Source organism: Podarcis cretensis (genome assembly GCF_951804945.1).
Source record: "Podarcis cretensis genome assembly, chromosome: 7".
Classification (NCBI taxonomy): Eukaryota; Metazoa; Chordata; class Lepidosauria; order Squamata; family Lacertidae; genus Podarcis; species Podarcis cretensis.
In genome coordinates this window covers 69,847,284-69,864,998 of record NC_137176.1, presented here as the reverse complement: position 1 = coordinate 69,864,998, position 17,715 = coordinate 69,847,284, and the positions used below count along the sequence as shown (strand labels likewise).

The 17,715-nt window shown below is 40.7% G+C and overlaps 1 protein-coding gene across 6 annotated transcripts in view; it reads right to left on the bottom strand.

The window, feature by feature from the left end:
- The window catches only part of VPS13B (vacuolar protein sorting 13 homolog B), a 398,969-nt gene that overhangs the window by 278,831 nt on the left and 102,423 nt on the right, over positions 1-17,715 (bottom strand). For all 6 annotated transcript variants that reach the window (XM_079984696.1, XM_079984699.1, XM_079984695.1 and 3 more), the window contains exon 17: positions 7,156-7,337. In XM_079984696.1, the coding sequence (XP_079840822.1) occupies positions 7,156-7,337 (182 nt within the window). The remainder of the gene's footprint in view (positions 1-7,155; positions 7,338-17,715) is intronic.

Genomic DNA, 17,715 nt, shown 5'->3' with positions numbered 1-17,715 from the left:
GAGTCTGTAACCTGAAGCATATGTAACCTGAAGCGTATGTAACCCGAGGTACCATTCCCTATATTTCTTTCTGAATCTTGCTTGTGCAGTGTTGCCTACCTCTCCCACTTCCTCCTCTACCTGCAACCCAATTCTGAAAAATACCTGAAGTGTTCATCCAAGTTCATGACAATCTGAGTAGGAGATCCATTTAAATCACTCTGAAGTATCCCTACAAAACATAGCAGCCAACTCCTAGGGGCCGTGAGGGCTTCGGCCCCCACAATAAAATATTTGAGGGGCTGGGCCCCCGCAAAGTTGATGGGCATTCCCATTCAAATGGAGCGTGTGCACTGCATCATGTGATCAGTTATGTGGGGCACGGCTTACCTGGGACCCCACAATATTTTATTCTGTTTGGCACCCATGCTACAAACTATTCTGATCACCTCTTTGCTGCTCAGCCAGCAGCAAAAAATCTGCTTCTAAGAGGCTAGGAAATGCCAAGAGTCCTTATGGTGACAGATATCAACCCATACCAACTTCTAGCAAGCCACAGGCAAAACATGAGTTTCTCTGGAATGGCATGCTAAACCCATCAGTGAAATACAGATTTAAGACAGCACAATAGCTCTGAGCACAGGAGCCTATTCAGGGATCAAAACTCTTGGAAGTACAATGATCTACAGGAGACAACGAAACATTTACACATTGCAAGGCTCTTCCATATGTGCTCTGAACACAACCAAGCAATTACTCATGAAAACACAACCCTGAACACAGATTGCACACTGCTTAAAATCAAAACTTGCAGCGCCCAAAATAAGCACCAGTCTTGGCTGTATTATGTGGAACACACATTCCAACCAGTACATTGGAAGGAAATGATTAAAGCTCAACAACCTGCATTACAACTGAACTCAGAAATGTTTTTTAAAAAGAGGAGAAAGAGGGGGAAAGCAGATTTCAAACAGGGGCATTAGAACAGCAAATCACTATATTTCAATCTTTTTCCTAAGTGGTTAAAGAACTATGCAGCAACTCCAAAACCCTTTTTATATGCACACCTGGGAAGAATTCTGAATCCTGTTACTTTCCTCAGCATTACCCTGATGTGGTTTCAACCAGATGTTTAAATGTTACAACATGTACATTTTCTTCTCTTCTTCTAAGGCAAAAGGAAAATAAGAGGAATATTTGACTTCACTCCACAAGAGACCTATTTAATAGTTTGGTGGTTATGTAAGTAAAGGTAGCTTGGCTAAGTCAATGTTGACGACATACAGAATGACATGATCCTAATGAGTTGGAAAATATTGGCTCTCCTGAGATTTAACCAGATGCTACTGCGCTGAGAAAGCTACTGTATTATTGAATTTCATTTTTATGAGGTAAAATTTATTATTCAACCATTAAGGTATCCCACATGAAGTCTTGCATAAAATAGTTTTGCAGTTACTTTCTGGAAAGTAGATTTTATTTTAACTTTAATACATCATTTACATGAAGGATGCAAATGCCTATTTGATCACCTTAAGCAGAGAAATTTAAGGTCTGCAAGCAATTTTCCTAAAAATACTAGATTAATGGAACTGGACTGTCAACAAAATTATGAACTACCTGAACAGTACAAGGAGAGTGCAGCAGCAATTCCAGTTTCTTGAGAAAACCAAAGCATGTGCAACTGCATCTATGCTTTCCTAGCATTCTAGCAGGCCTATTGCCAGACATTTTAGGTGCACTAAATATAACCATTTAATGAGAACTCTAAAACAGATGATAGCTTTTATTAATGTAGTTATTCAGTTTAAAACAAATAATATTAAACCTAGATCTTCACTTCGGACATCTTCATCTAGTACCGTTCTAGTTGTACAGGTTATTCTAGGAAACACATAAAAAGTAAAGTAGGTTTATGATAAACAGAAATTTGAAAACATAATGCATAATGCATACTGAAAGGCCTAGAATTGCCAGTGGCAATCTTTCGCTGGTAAACTTATTATGTTGTGCAATGTATGCAGCAAGTATTTTTTTGCTAAGCTTTCTTCCCAGTTATACAAATAAAATTATGCTACTAATATAATTATTACAGGCAAACCAAAATATAGTGTCTTGCCTAAAATCACCTAAGAAGTTCAGGGCTGAAACAAAAACTTGACCACTTCACACTCTACTAATTCAATATACTTTAACTTTCCCGAGATAAATTCATTTTTACTTAGGCAAAAAAATAAATTTCCATTTTCTACCCAAACGTATTTTAACAATAACAGTTGATTATAAAACATAAATGTTCTTGAGTCGTTCTTGTAACTCTGGTAACATATTTATATCCCATTGTATTTATTTATTTCTGAAACGTATGTCCTTCAACAGCCAATCAGCATTCCCTGGGCAGAAATCTTTCATTGCTTTTGAATGGTCCTTAAAAAGAGTATTAAAGAGAATTCAACTACTTTTAATTTTTCTTTAGAATAAATTGGTTGGGGGAAAACTGAATGAAAGCCGATAAACGGAAACTTAATCCAGACAAGACTGAGGCACTGTTCATGGTGGTTCCCTAGACCAGTGTTTCCCAACCTTTTTTGGGCAAAGGCACACTTGTTTCATGAAAAAAATCTCGAGGCACACCACCATTAGAAAATGTTTAAAAAATTAACCCTGTGCCTATATTGACTATATATAAAGTAACTCTCTTTAATAGGAATCAAATAAACACAAAGAAAGTATTTTATAATTACTTTATTATGAAATAGTAAGTAAACAGAAATATGAAAAATTATAAAATACTTTATTCAGTGCGCCTTTTGTCCCTCTCCTCGAAATGCTCCAACTCAATGTTCCTCCGCGGGCTGGCCATTGGAGAGCCATGTCGCCCACACCGCAGCCCAATATAATATGAACCCTCCCCTCGCAAGCGGCAACCCCTCCACACTCCCCACCTTAAGCCTCCACAGGCGCCCTGCCCAAAGAGATGCCCGCCCGCGCGCGAGGGGATCCTTTACCTCAGCATTCCGCCAAAAAAAAAAAAAAAAAAAGAGGGCGGGAGACTGCGGTCCCTCAGAGGCTGGGCGTTAGGAAGAAGCAGCCGCCTTCATCCAAGCAGGAGCAGCAGCAGCTGTAGCTGTAGTAGCGCCAAGCTGTGCCGGGGACTCCGTGCCCATGAGGGGAGGGAGGGGAGAGAGAGGAGAGGCAGCAGGTCGCCCTCTTAAGTCACGCACGCGCAGGCACCACCACGCATCCCTCGCGCCCTCTCGCAGAGCCCCTGCTCAGCACCTCCCGCCTCGGGGACGCCCGTCATGAGCCGCTGAGAGGCCGCCAAGCCTCCAGGCTGCTCCCATTCAGCCTTAGGCGCGCGCCCGCCTCGGGGAAAGCGGTTCTGGGAGGCGGAGAGAGAGAGAGAGAGGACGCCGCTGGCCGCGTCCCACCCTCAGTCAGTCGGCTCGGAGCTACTGAGGAGAGGGAGGTGGGGACGACGGCGCGTCTGTTCCGCTCGGGGCCAGCGCGCCCCCGCCCCCCTCTCCAGAATCCCCAACTAAATACGATGCGCTAAGCGAGGGGGGAGAACCCACCCACAAAGAGGACGCCTTTCTGCAGGGCGCCTAAGGCCTCTCGCCGCCTGACTCGCCCGCCTCCCTCCCACGGCACACCAGGCAACACCGGTTGGGAAACACTGCCCTAGACCAGATGGGTGGGAAGTAGCCTGTTCTTGATGGAGTTACACTCCCTCTGAAGGAGGAGGTAACTAGGTTGGGAATACTTACGGCTCCACCAGCGTCACTTGAGGCTCAAGTGGCCTCTCGGGCACACTAGCCTCGGCTGGTGGCCCAGTTACGCTCCTCCTATCTGGAGAGGGCTAGCCTAACTTTAAACAAATAAGACCACCCCCACGAGCATCCCACCATTCTGAAGGAACATTCTTTTTAGCATCCTATTGCATTCACAACACAACAATCGCCCTATCAAATTAAGCCTGAACACGGAAAAGCAACACAAATAGGGGACATGGGAGTCTGCAGGGGGAGTAGTTTACCCTGCGCGCGCGCACACACACACACACACAGAGAGGGGGGGGAGAGAGAGAGAGAGAGAGTGCAGCATGGTCCTTGGATTTACACACACACACGGGGGGGGGGGAGGAGGGAGAGAATGAGAGAGGTCCCTTTGTGTGCCTGTTTCCAGTGTGTGCCTCAGCTCCTTGACAACATTGTGCTAATTTTTCAGAGGGAGGTGGTCAGCTTTGCTGAGGGAAGGAGGAGGTCTAGGTCTAGGAGCCACCATTCTTTCCCTCAAAGGCTATACCCTCAGAGTTGCCATTTCCCCCTTTTCATACTACACCCTGCACCACATTAAGGACAAAAAGACGGGGGGGGGGTAATCTGCTCATGAGAGGAGTAACAAAGAGCTGCCTTCTTTTACATGCTGTTCTTACCTCTGTGTCTCAAGATTGAAAGGAAAAATGTACAGTGGTACCTCGGGTTACATACGCTTCAGGTTACAGAATTCACTAACCCAGAAATAGCACCTCGGGTTAAGAACTTTGCTTCAGGATGAGAACAGAAATCGACGGCAGCATGCAGTGGCAGCAGAAGACCCATTAGCTAAAGTGGTACCTCAGGTTAAGAACAGTTTCAGGTTAAGAACAGACCTCTGGAACGAATTAAGTACTTAACCCGAAGTACCACTGCAGTGTATTCTGGAGCGAATAAGGAGCGAGATGACCCATTCGTTTCCACACAAAGCTGCAATGGAGTTTAAGAGGGTTGCCAAGCTTCCACCAAAGGAGAGAAACCAGCTTTCTGGCAACAACCGGCCTGTCCTGGATGGGAAACTATCCTGAGCTTCTCATGACGCTTATATCCAGCAGCCATTTTAAGCACCCACCACAAGGTGCTGCAGCCTACAATCCACTAAGAAACATACTAACCCTCAATTCACTAACAGTACAGTACTGCTTACACATTTCCCATCAAATTTACTAGGCCTCAGTATTGCAGTTAGGCACTTTCACCCACAGATGAGGGGAAGGGGGAGCAACTGCTTCAAAAGAGAAAATGCTAATAGGAGCAATGCTTCTCCCATATGCCTGCTCTGAGACACTGAGAGGGAAAAAAACAGACTGGAGCAACTACAATGCTGTTGGTAAAATTCTTGAGGTTAAAAAGGGTGAGAAAATAGGAGAGATTCCCGGGAGTATTATTTTGGGGGTATGAATTGCAGCACCTTTACTGCTTCTCTTGGCATCTGTGAGCTCTAGTTGCTGCTGCTGGGTGCCACTTTAAGGTTTCTGGAAGCCGCTGGACCAGAACTGGCATGCCAACTCTCCTTCCTCAACCACGCGCATGCTTGAGGGAGTGTGGCAGCTGGGTGGGTCACACCACAGCCATGGATCTTGGGTGGTCCCTTCATCTCCCTCCCCCAAAGGAGGAGAGGAAAGGGCTCACTCTGTGAGGGAACAACTGCAGGGGGTGCCATGATGCTGCTCTATTGCTCAGCCCTGACTCCCAGACAGGTGGAAAGCAGAGAGGAAAAAATAAACCTCTGAAGTAAACTGCTTTGAAACCCATTTTGGCATTAAACAGTATATAAATAAATAAAGAACAGTAATTATGCACAGCCCCCCCCCCAATGGTTCTAACTAGCCTCTTTGATTCAGCACAATGGGTGTATTCCTGCTCTGCACCCAAGTGCGCAAAACCAAGCCAGGTAAGCCACGGGGCAGAGGGTAATCTCTCCCGATGAATGCTGTTTTCTTCTCAGGCTTTTAAAATGTACAGTGGTGCCCCGCAAGACGAAAAACTCGCAAGACGAAAAACTCGCTAGACGAAAGGGTTTTCCGTTTTTCGAGGTGCTTCGCAAGACGAATTTCCCTATGGGCTTGCTTTGCAAGACGAAAACGTCTTGCGGGTTTGCTTCCTTTTTCGTAAAACCGTTAATACCCGGGGAATCCGCGCTCTGCAAGATGAAAAAATCGCAAGACGAAGCAACTCGCGGAACGAATTAATTTCGTCTTGCGAGGCACCACTGTAAGGGCGTAGCCCCACTTTTGCGGAGGTTACATTCTGCACCCCCATGTGCATAAGTGAAATCACATAAAGTGGGGAGCACCCTCTAAAAAGCCTGTAAATGCCTATTTTTCCCTGCTCTCCAGCTCTCTCTCCAATCCAGACCAAAATATCTAGAGTTGAAGCTCTGGAATCAGCTGGAGGATGTGCAGGAACGCTGCTGCTGCTGCTGCTGTGCTAACCTGCGTGTCAGCTGTTAGGCAGGGAGGCTGAGCAGCCTAAATAAAGTTCTATTGCTCCTGAGGTCTATTTGGGGCTTCCTATGCCCTCACTAGGGTCCTCTTTGGGCTCTGCGGAGGTTCTCCTCGTAAGCCACAAGGGCTCTCCAGCTCCCGCCATTTCGTGATATGATTCTATTCCTGGTGCCATGCGTATACACAGTCACACGTAAGTGGGGGAGGGTGCCTGTATTTATTTACTCATTCATTCAATTTAATACCTGCCCCAACCACCATTCACAACACAGAAAAGTCCAAGGTAGAGTGGGTGCAATGGTGCATGTAGTGAAAGAAACAGAGTATCTTCCATATTTTTCTTTACACTAAAAGTTGTTTTGCATTTTTCCAAGGCATAACAACAGAACAAGATAGAAATACATTTATCAGACAGACATAAACATTCACTACAGCATATAAAGCTGTTACAGAAGCCTGTCTTCATACTTTAAAGACAAAACATCCTACCCTCCCTCCAAACATTGCAACCTCTAAACATTTACAATTCTGCAACCAATATAATACAGTAAAATATATACTCTGTGTCCTGGTTCAAGTCACTCCTGGTTGAAACACAGAACCAAGATCTATACGTTTTATTCCAAAGGTTTACATGTAAATTTCCTTAGGTTACTATATTATGACACATCCAAAATGAAGAAAAGCAATTTTAAAAGCATGTAGAAGCTTTTGCAAAGAGTGAAGCCTGGTGACTTCTTAATGTATAAGCAGAAAAGTTTCATTGATACTACATTCAAACTGATTTTCCAAGTAAAATGTATATAAATGCTAGATTCTAAAGATAAAGTTCAATATATGAAAACTAAAAGCAATACTGTACTGGGGCATAGATATCAGTTAAGTATACTGGTAAGAAAAAAAGTAGTATTTACCTGATGGTTGAAAGACTTCATTCACTAAAGCTTCATTCACAACTGGTGAACTAACATTTCCAGTATAAGCCCAACTCTGCCAAATAGCTTGCATTAGGAAGGTCTGGGCTCTTGTTGCTTGAATTGTCAGACTTGGAAGCTCAAATATACATTCTTTAACTGCAACATGAGAACGCTTGGACCTAGAAAATACAACAGAAACAAAAATATGATTAAATCTGTATACAGGCTTATTGGCAGAAATGCCAAATGGCAAATCCCTAGGAGAGGCAACACTGGAAAAGCTCACTGAAAACGTGGCTAGTTCATGTTCATTTTATGTGAACTTTAAAAATTAGTGATTTACAACAAACAGAAAGCAATAGTACAATTATTTTGCTAAAGAGTATACATTGAATGTTCCAAAAATGAATCTCAGAACTTCACATTCTCACAAAACCTAATTCCACATAACTTCCATGTTTAGTTATAACCACAATATTCACCTCTTCCCCTGATGTAGACAAGGGGAACAGCATATAACAATTTAGACACTTCTTCAACAATTCAAAAGTTCTACACATACTAAGACAATAACACATACTAAGGCAGAAGGACGTCAACTTGTATAAGGATTCACACTACAAGCAACATGGAGCTGTTGCCAAAAAGCCTATGTCAAGTTCTCCCTCTCTAACACATATTAAACTTACTGTGTTCTCATATTGTGCATTCTCTGGACCCAACAGCCACTGATATAGATTGTTCATTGAGAGAGACAGGAATAAATTCTGGTTGAGATCTCTGTAAAGTGATGTTAAACCCAGTATCCCCACTGGGATCTAACAGGGAACTCTGTTCTAAACAAACTAAGATCATGGAGCTGAAGCTAGCTTGCAATGGGAGGATGAGAGAACTGAGACAAGAGCATGTGGGTCCAACTTGGTGTTTATTCCTGGTTTGCTAAACCATGGGGTTGTTACATCCGAACTGGCCCAATGAGAAGTATTAAGTGTTATGATACATTATGGAGAGAGAAGGGAAAGGTACAACTCAACACAGGGCTGCCCTCTCCTCCAGCATGTTTGTATTTATCAAAATGAGTACTTCTACCTCTAGTTCATCAGAAGTTCTCAGAAAATTGGCCCCAAGATGCCAATTTGCATGGACTAAAACTTAGCCACCATGTTGTTTGTTGCTTCGGGGCCTGTCTGCCAAAAGCTTGTTTTAAGATAAGTTAGTGAGGATTTTAGAAGGCCCATGCCAAAGTCATGAAACAGAGAGCTGATTGCTAAGAGGCTGAACTCCAAATCAGGAAGTCCTAGAATGAATCTTGCATCTGCCATGGTGGCCAGACTGCCCTAGGTGGCCAGTCTCTCTTAACTTGTCAATAATAATACTGACCCTCCTTACGTTTTGCAAGGATTCCTATACAAAGAGATAAAGTATGTGAAGTGCTTTGAACACTTGAAAGTCATACAAATGCTATTTATTTATAATTAATTATTACTTCTGGAACAAGCAGATCTTGGTATAAACTGATTGCAGAAATGTCTGTGGCTTCATTGCTATAGAGCTTTCGGCAAATGTTAAAGACACAGCCCTTACCGTGCACTTTGACACCTGACAAGTGTTTTCAGGTTCCACCTTATTCCTGTGGTTCTGTTCTATTTGGACTGTTTAAATTTTTATACTGTTTTAACTTGCCCTGGCAGATGCTGATGAAGGGCAGATTTTTGTTGTTGTCATTAAGAATCTATACCATATCTGAAGTGTAACAACTTGAGATTCCTAATCTCAGGGTTGTTGGTTTGAGCTCCACGTTGGGCAAAAGATTTCTGCAAGGCAGGGGGTTGGACTAGATGACCCTCATGGTCCCTTCCAGCTCTACAATTATTTGATTCTAATCTATTATTCTAATTCAAATATTTTACGTAGTTGTGTTTTATTGGACCAATTGCTCTTCTGAATATTGAACACTACATGTAATTTGTGAGCAGACCACATAGTGGGAATGTAAAGTGTCATGAACTAAGCATGGACGTAAGCATTGACAGAGAATCTCCAAATTCTAAGGAAGCATTTTCATGAAAATAAACGCACGTGGGTTTTAACATCAGTAGCAATAACAACTATTCATAATGCAGAATCTTTGAATAACTTTGTTTTAAAACAAGCCTCTGGTTTGATGTGAAATACAGCTACTGTACTGAACTACAGTGACGTTTAAACTTACAGCTTTCACATAAAAAGTTCCCTGATGGCTAGTAACACTGTATTAAATAAAAAAAATTAACAATATGCAAATTTTAAAACTTACTGTATTTTTAATACTTCCTTTGGGAGAAAGATACTGGTTTTCAGTGAATGGGGAGAACTTAAAGAAAATATTACACACTCAAAAGCAGGACACATACAAAAAATCAGTACATTCTACTGTACCATATGTGCAGCAAATGTTTCTGAAAGGATTTTTTTTTAGCTTCAACTGCCTTTAGATGAAAAGCTATTTTATAATTTTATTATAACTGTTTTGAAATATAAAGTTTTGAAAACATTTTCCTGTAGTCAGAGTAAAATGCAAATGAATGTAAGAATGATCATCATCATGTCAAACAGATCTCTCATCTTTTTATCTTTAGTTTTGGTAATGTTTTGCTATGAATTTGTTGTAACACCAAATTGTTTTAAAAGGTATTTCCATTTATTGTCTATAAAGCATCTGTTTCACAACTTCTGTCCTTAAAAATGGACCTTCAACATATGGCTATTTAGCAGAACAGATTAAAAAACTATCAATCCAATTATTATTCTTTAGGGTGAAATAAACCTTAGTAGAGCTAAGGGAATCTGCCACTCATTAAAGCTGAAGTTGGAACATTTCCAGTATAAATTTAAGGAAAGAAGAACACGCAATGTTTGCCATGCTTTGGCATGGAATTTCTTTTAAAAAAAAGATTCTGTCCTAAGTGAATTACTTTAAAATTCATTTGTTTTTCTCTCTAACTTGCTTACCCTGATGCAAGTTGCCTTAAAGAGTTTAGATAAATCTGACATACTGCTAAAGCAATTCTAATCCCTGTTCTTGAATGTGAAAATGAATTGACCCTCTATGTGAAGGGACTAATGTAACCAATCCATGCAAGTCCACAGGCTCGCTGTGAAATATTAGCAATGTGTACCTTTAGAAACAGCAACCCATTCCTTTAAAATCAACACCTCATAGTGATTGAATGAACATAGCAGCGAACAGCTGGCTCCAAAAGTTTATACAGAGTCCCCAAATGTAAGACTGGAACCTGCCAAGTATTTCCAAAAATTAATTTTTTTTATTACTCATATCCTGTTCAGTAAAATAAGATTAGTTCATTTTTTCCAACACAAGACCAGTAACCTGCTACCAGAACCTAGTGATGACTTGGGGCCAGGGTGTGTGTGTGTGTGTGTGTGTGTGTGTGTGTTGCTTTTTTAAAAAAATGGATGCATTTCAGTTGGCACTTACACAATTGATTAAAAAAATTTTTTAACATGCTTAGCTCTTTGGAAAAAGAAATATTTGCAAGTATACTGATAGTGGTATTGATCATTTAGTTAAAACACCAACTTCATTTTACCAATCAGTTACACATGTCAGCAGCCAAATAATGTGCATCACTTCCGTACAGTCACAAGGCTGTTTGTTTTTCCTTGCCATCTTTGAAGTAATATTAATTTAAATTTAATAACGGTAGTGGTGGTGATGATAAAGAGAGATATGCAAGTCTGCCATTTTTTACTTATACCCAAGCACATATGGATAGACCAACACTTTGGAATACGAATGTCACACTTAACTTTGTAAATCCAACCACAATTTCCCTTACCACTCTCAAACATCATGTACCTTACAGTTTTCAAGGATCACTAGTGAACAGGTTCTTTTGCTACAAGAAGAAACATGCTCATGATTTTGTAACATAGAAATTATGGACAGAACACCATGTCTTTAAATTAAATATACATGCACATATGCACTTTTTATCTACTTTCCATATAAATCTGTTCATTCAGGGTAACAAATTGGTATTAAAGGCTGATCCATATATACGATGCACTTTTTCTATGCCAATAAAGGAGACTGATTGATTGATTATTGACTGATGTAGGATCCAACTATTAAATACCAATGCCAATTAATAAAATTATAACATTGTATCGTTATTAGTAGTACTGCAGTGTTATAAGAGAGAGGGTGCAGTGCTCCCTATTTGTTCGCAAGAATACGTACTGAATGGTATCAACTAGGTGTGGTGGGATCAGTTCAATTCATTTAAACAAAGAACTTCCCCAACCATATGGAACAGCCTCCACCAGCTGGTGCCCTCTGGATGTTTTGGATTACAACTTGCATTAGTCCCAGACTGTGCTGGCTAGGGCTGATGGGAACTGTAGTCCAAAATATGTGGAGGCCATCAGTTTAAGGCAAAGGGACCCCTAACCATTAGGTCCAGTCGTGACCGACTCTGGGGTTGTGGCGCTCATCTCGCTTTATTGGCCGAGGGAGCCGGCATACAGCTTCTGGGTCATGTGGCCAGCATGACTAAGCCGCTTCTGGCGAACCACAGCAGTGCATGGAAACGCCATTTACCTTCCCACCGGAGTGGTACCTATTTATCTACTTGCACTTCAATGTGCTTTTGAACTGCTAGGTTGGCAGGAACAGGGACTGAGCAATGGGAGCTCAACCCATCACGGGGATTCGAACCGCCGACCTTCTGATCGGCAAGTCCTAGGCTCTGTGGTTTAACCCACAGCGCCACCCACGTCCCTTGGCCATCAGTTTAGCAAAGGCTAATATAGAAAGAGCAGGAAGAGATCAAATTTTAACAGTGGAAGGCATGTGTAAAAGAAGAGTGGGGAACCCTCCCATGCATAATGCTGATTTTACTCCACAGCAAATATCCCAAATGGTTTAGGCCCAGTCTTTTAGTAGCTCAGCCTGGCTAAGGAGAAAAGCATTCAGGCAGAGATGCTGTAGGGAGGCAAACACTTAAGGTGGGGAAAAGATTCTGAACACTTCTCAACATATTTCTCTTGTTGTTAAAGGCAGGCACAACACCATTTCTAATACTGTTTCATAAGTAACTAATATGGTTTGGCTCTTAGAGGAGCTTGATGGGTAAGTTGCCGTATTTTTCCTTCTATAACACGCAGATTTTTTCTCCTAAAAAGGAAGGGGAAATGTCTGTGCGTGTTATTGAGCGAATGTGTGGTCCCTGGAGCCAAATGGTGCGAGGGGAGGCAAAAAAAAGCAGGCAAAAATCAAATCGCGCGTCTCCTAGAAGGGAAACCTGAAAAGAGGAAGCGGCTGCTTTCCGGCATTCTGCCTCAGGGTCTTACTGCCCACCCACCTCTGTTTCCTTGCTGTGTTTGCTCAAACGGAACAAAGAGCAGGGAAAGCCCCTCCCCTCCAGGCAAGCAGAGGGGAAAGCAGAGTGAAAACATGCAGGAGGGAGAGAGAGAGAGAGAGAGCGGGAGCTGGCTGGCTTGGGTGGGTAGGTGAGGGAAAACTTTTGCCTTCTTTTCCTCCCTCTGCACACCCCTCTCCTGCTCCTTGTCCCTTCTGTGTTTTTCCTTCCCTCCCCACTTAAAATGTGGTTAAAAAGCATGGATCCACATGGATCCTCAGGATCTTTGCATTGGGTCAGCCCAAATTACCATCAGATCACATAGCATGTCCATGACTACAGCCTGCCCCCCCAAAATCACGCACCCACTGTTGCCTGGGGCTGCAATGGTGCAAAAATGTGGTTAAAAAGCATGGATCCACATGGATCCTCAGGATCTTTGCATTGGGTCAGCCCAAATTCACCATCAGATCACATAGCATGTCCATGGCTACAGCCTGCCCCCCAAAAATCACGCACCCACTGTTGCCTGGGGCTGCAATGGTGCAAAAACGTGGTTAAAAAGCATGGATCTACATGGATCCTCAGAATCTTTGCATTGGGTCAGCCCAAATTCACCATCAGATCACATAGCATGTCCATGGCTACAGCCTGCCCCCCAAAAATCACGCACCCACTGTTGCCTGGGGCTGCAATGGTGCAAAAACGTGGTTAAAAAGCATGGATCTACATGGATCCTCAGAATCTTTGCATTGGGTCAGCCCAAATTCACCATCAGATCACATAGCATGTCCATGGCTACAGCCTGCCCCCCCCAAAATCACGCACCCACTGTTGCCTGGGGCTGCAATGGTGCAAAAACGTGGTTACAAAGCATGGATCCACAGGGTTTCTCAGGATTTTTGCATTGGGTCACCCCAAATTCACCATCAGATCACATGTCTGTGGCCACAGCATGAAGCACAAAAATGATACATCCACTGTTTCATTCAGAATGTTTTTTCCCTTGTTTTCCTCCTCTAAAAACGATGTGTGTGTTATGGTCAGGTGCGTGTTATAGAGCGAAAAATACGGTAACTAAAATACATGTCCACAATTGAAAATCCACATGGATATTTCATGAAAGGAGCTATTGCTTCTTGCTCACAAATCTATTCTATATTACAGTTCTTCCAATACAATGGTGTAGAAAGTGGAGTCCCTCAAAGATCAGTATTGCAACCTGTGCTTTTTAACTTGTTTATTAATGATCTAGAGTTAGGGCTGAGAAGTCAGAAGTTTGCCTATGATACCAAATTGTTTGGCATAGTTAAAACAAAAATAGATTGTGAAGAGCTCTGAAAGGATCTCTCAAAATTGAGTAAATGGACAGCATTTTGAGTGAAATAAGAAAATGGCAAAAGCAGTTCAAAGAAAGGAAATGTAATATGATACACACTGGGGCAAAACTATATAAATTTCACATATACCCCCATGGGGTCTGAAGCTAATGGTATCTGACCTGGAACAAGACCTTGGGATTGTAATGTACAGCTTGATTAAGATGTCTACCCAGTATGTGGCAGCTGTGAAAAAGGTAAATTCAATGCTAGGGATCATTCAGAAAAGGACTGAAAACACTATGATAATGCTGCTATAGAAATCTATGGTGCAACTGTACATGAAATATTGTGCACGGTTCTGGTCGCCTCACTTGAAAATGAGATATTGTAAAGCTGGAAAAGGTTCAGAAAAGGGCAACCCAAATAATAAAGGGGATGTAGCAACTCCCCTATTAGGAAAGGCTACGAAGTTTGGTTGCTTTTTGGTTTAGAGGCAGAAAATACATGATGAAGGTGTAAAATTATACATGGAGCAGAGAAGGTAAATACAGAATTTTTATCCCTCTCTCACAGTAGTAAAGCTCGGGGGCGTTCAGTGAAGGTGCATGTTGGAAGATTCAGAACAGACAATAGAAAATACTTCTTCACACAGCATAAAATTAAGCTATGAAATTCAAGAGGCAGTGATGGCCACCAACTTGAATGGCTTTAAAAGAGGATTAGACAAGATCAGTGGGACACATTTCTAACTAAATAGATTTAGGATAAGGAAGCAACTCAAACTAAAAAAGGGAATGCAGTAGAATATGCTATCATTCAGCCAACTAGTTTTATGAAAAACTGTGTGCCACTATGAATATACTGATTTATATTATACTACCACTATGAAATAAAAATGGTTTTAGGAATCTGGTGTGAGAGCAGCTTCACATTTAACATGGGGAGACATCTCAGGGAGACCAAAAAACATTTTTCCAACTGTGTAAACATAAAAGGTTAAAAGGTAAATGACTCCTGGATGGATAAGTCTAGTCAATGGCGCTTCAGGCCAAGGGAGCTGGTGTTTGTCCACATATAGCTTTCCGGGTCATGTGGTCAACATGACTAAACCACTTCTGGTGCAACGGAACACCATGATAGAAACCAGAGCACACATGGAAACACCATTTACCTTTCCGCCGCAGTGGTACCTATTTATCTACTCGCACTGGTATGCTTTCAAACAGGTAGGTTGGCAGGAGCTGGGACAGATCAACGGGAGCTCAACCCGTCACATGGATTCGAACTGCTGACCTTCCAACTGTGTACACCAGTACCAAAAACATATTTTGCAACACCAAGCATGTTTTAACTTACAAACTAAACATTAAAAACCTAACATACGGCATAATCCTAAGAGAATAATATGATCATTTGGCTATAACAACTGGAATATTTGGTTTTGTCAAAAATATTCAAATTATCAGACCTGGATATTCAGATTCCTTATTTCAAAGAATAATACTACACAATAACAATGCACAGTAAAGCTAGAAGCTGTAGTCTCAGAGGAAAAATTACTGTAACTCTATCTGCTATGTGAGACCAGGAGAAAATGTTCAAGGCTGCACAGAAAAACAAAAACCTGGAATCTGAGGATGAGGAAGTAGTCTCTCTTTTCTGGGCTTCAGTCCAGCAACAGCAAGCAGAAGATGACTACTCACTGAGCTAAAATTTGTGAATGAACCTAAGAAACATGCACTCTTAGCTTTCCAAACGTTAAGAAAAATAACATAAGACCAACTAATTTTTAACTGATGGTCCTTACCGATTTTGGAAGATTCCATAATTACTTTAAGTGTGTTGATATATTGTTTATCAATATTGAATTTGCAGTAGAAAATGGTGTAGAAGTATTTATAAGTGTTATAAATGAATAAAATAATAATTATAAACTTATGGTAATTTCTTTATGTAAGGTATACTACCAAACAATTCCTCAGATCAGTGAGAGAGCCTGGAATGGAATGAAAAAATGTATTTGATTAATTATATGATATTGAATAGTAATGGAGTCTTTAATGTGAGCATCTTGAAAGACCAAATGCTTCTGCCCAGCATTCCTCAGCACGGGGAACTAAAGCTGAATAAGACTGATACGTAACAAGGTGTGGGGATCACTTCTTAACCGCAGTTGGCATCATTGTGATGAACCTAGGCTGCATCTTTTAAAAGTTTAGTCAAAAGATGTTTTGTTTTGGAAGGACCCAAGCTTCATTTCAAGAGAGCCAAAAGCTTATTAAACATCCTGGACATGTCTCTTCCCTGAGATTGTTTCCTTGGAGAAACAAAAAATAATCCAATTTTTTACTCAGATGTTCCCTTGTCATTATGTATTGGTAGGTGTAATGTACCGTATTTTTCCGTGTATAAGACCCCCCCAAGTATAAGACGACTCCTATTTTTTGAGCCCAAAATTAAGAAAAAAATATTTTAAACATTCCATGTATAAGACAGCCGCCAATTTTAACCTTAAAAAATTTGGTGGGAAATATAGTCTTATACATGGAAAAATACAGTATCTTGAAAAATTTTCCTCTCTGGGAAAACAATTCTCATGGTGGTACTTTACTTCTGTTAAGCAGCAGCACTCAAATAGCTGATGGGGGAGCAACTCTCTTGCCTGCAAAATACGAACTTAGTATTTGAAAATTCAAATATATAAAATGTGGAATTAGTACGGCAAGTGTTATCATTCTGAGAATGAAGTCATATCTGTAAACATTATTTATTGTTCTGAGATATTCAGTATATCTTAGCACTGAAAGCTATAGTAGCAAGTAGTACACTTTACAGAACTATTTTTTTCTATGCTAATTTTAAAAACAAGTTAATATTGCTCCTTTCTAATGACGCTATTTCATCTAGGCAATGAAGTATGTTATCCAAGTTTTTCAAATACAGTTTGAAAAGCGCAAATATTACAGTAATACCATATATTGGATGTATATCGCTTGGAATTATTTTTAAACAAGAAAAATGAAAGCTATTTTGCAGATTTATGTCAGAAATAAAGTTGAGATTTTCACTGCTAATTCAAAACATACTACCTAGGGGATTCCATAACAGTTCATAAAGTGTCTTTGTTTTTAAAAACTATGACCTGTTGTGTATATAGAACATATGTATCATCAGATGTGTGCACTTTAGGCAACTCTGGAATGTGAAATCTCAAAATCCAAATAAAGCAGGTGCTATAATTTTTTGGGAGGAAAAAAAGAGTGGAAGTTTAATGATATTACCAGGTTATTCTACCAGACTAGTTCCCACTCATTTCATGACTTCAATGAAGCTCTCAGTCCGCATGCTGATTTCGATTTAGTTCAAGTGCTATTTGATGTATTTCATCTGGTGTTTTATTCACTTCATACTGCACTTCATTTAACAATGTGGCTGCAGTATTCATTTGTTTCTACTTCATTATCCTCAAATTATTATATTTTGGTCTTAGTTTACATTCATAGTACAATTTAATGTTTGTATGTGTGTTTGTGTGCATGCACACACACATTTGTACATGCATATATTAAAAGGCAATGATTTAATCCAGTTTAATCACTGCACTAGCTACAAGCGTCAGGTTAAACCTTTTTTATATTAATTTCTCCCTCTGCTTAACTAATGCATCTGTTACAGCTTGGGAATGTTTTTCTCCATTGCACTATTCTTACTAACTTTAAGATACCAGTAACCAATATGAATTAATCATTCATATACATATATTATTGATTTATAAAAACAGATTTCTATGTGACTTTTCATGTGCATACCAAAGCAGTATACAACATGACTTATATTAAAACAATCAAAATAGAAGTAAGAAATTACTTAGC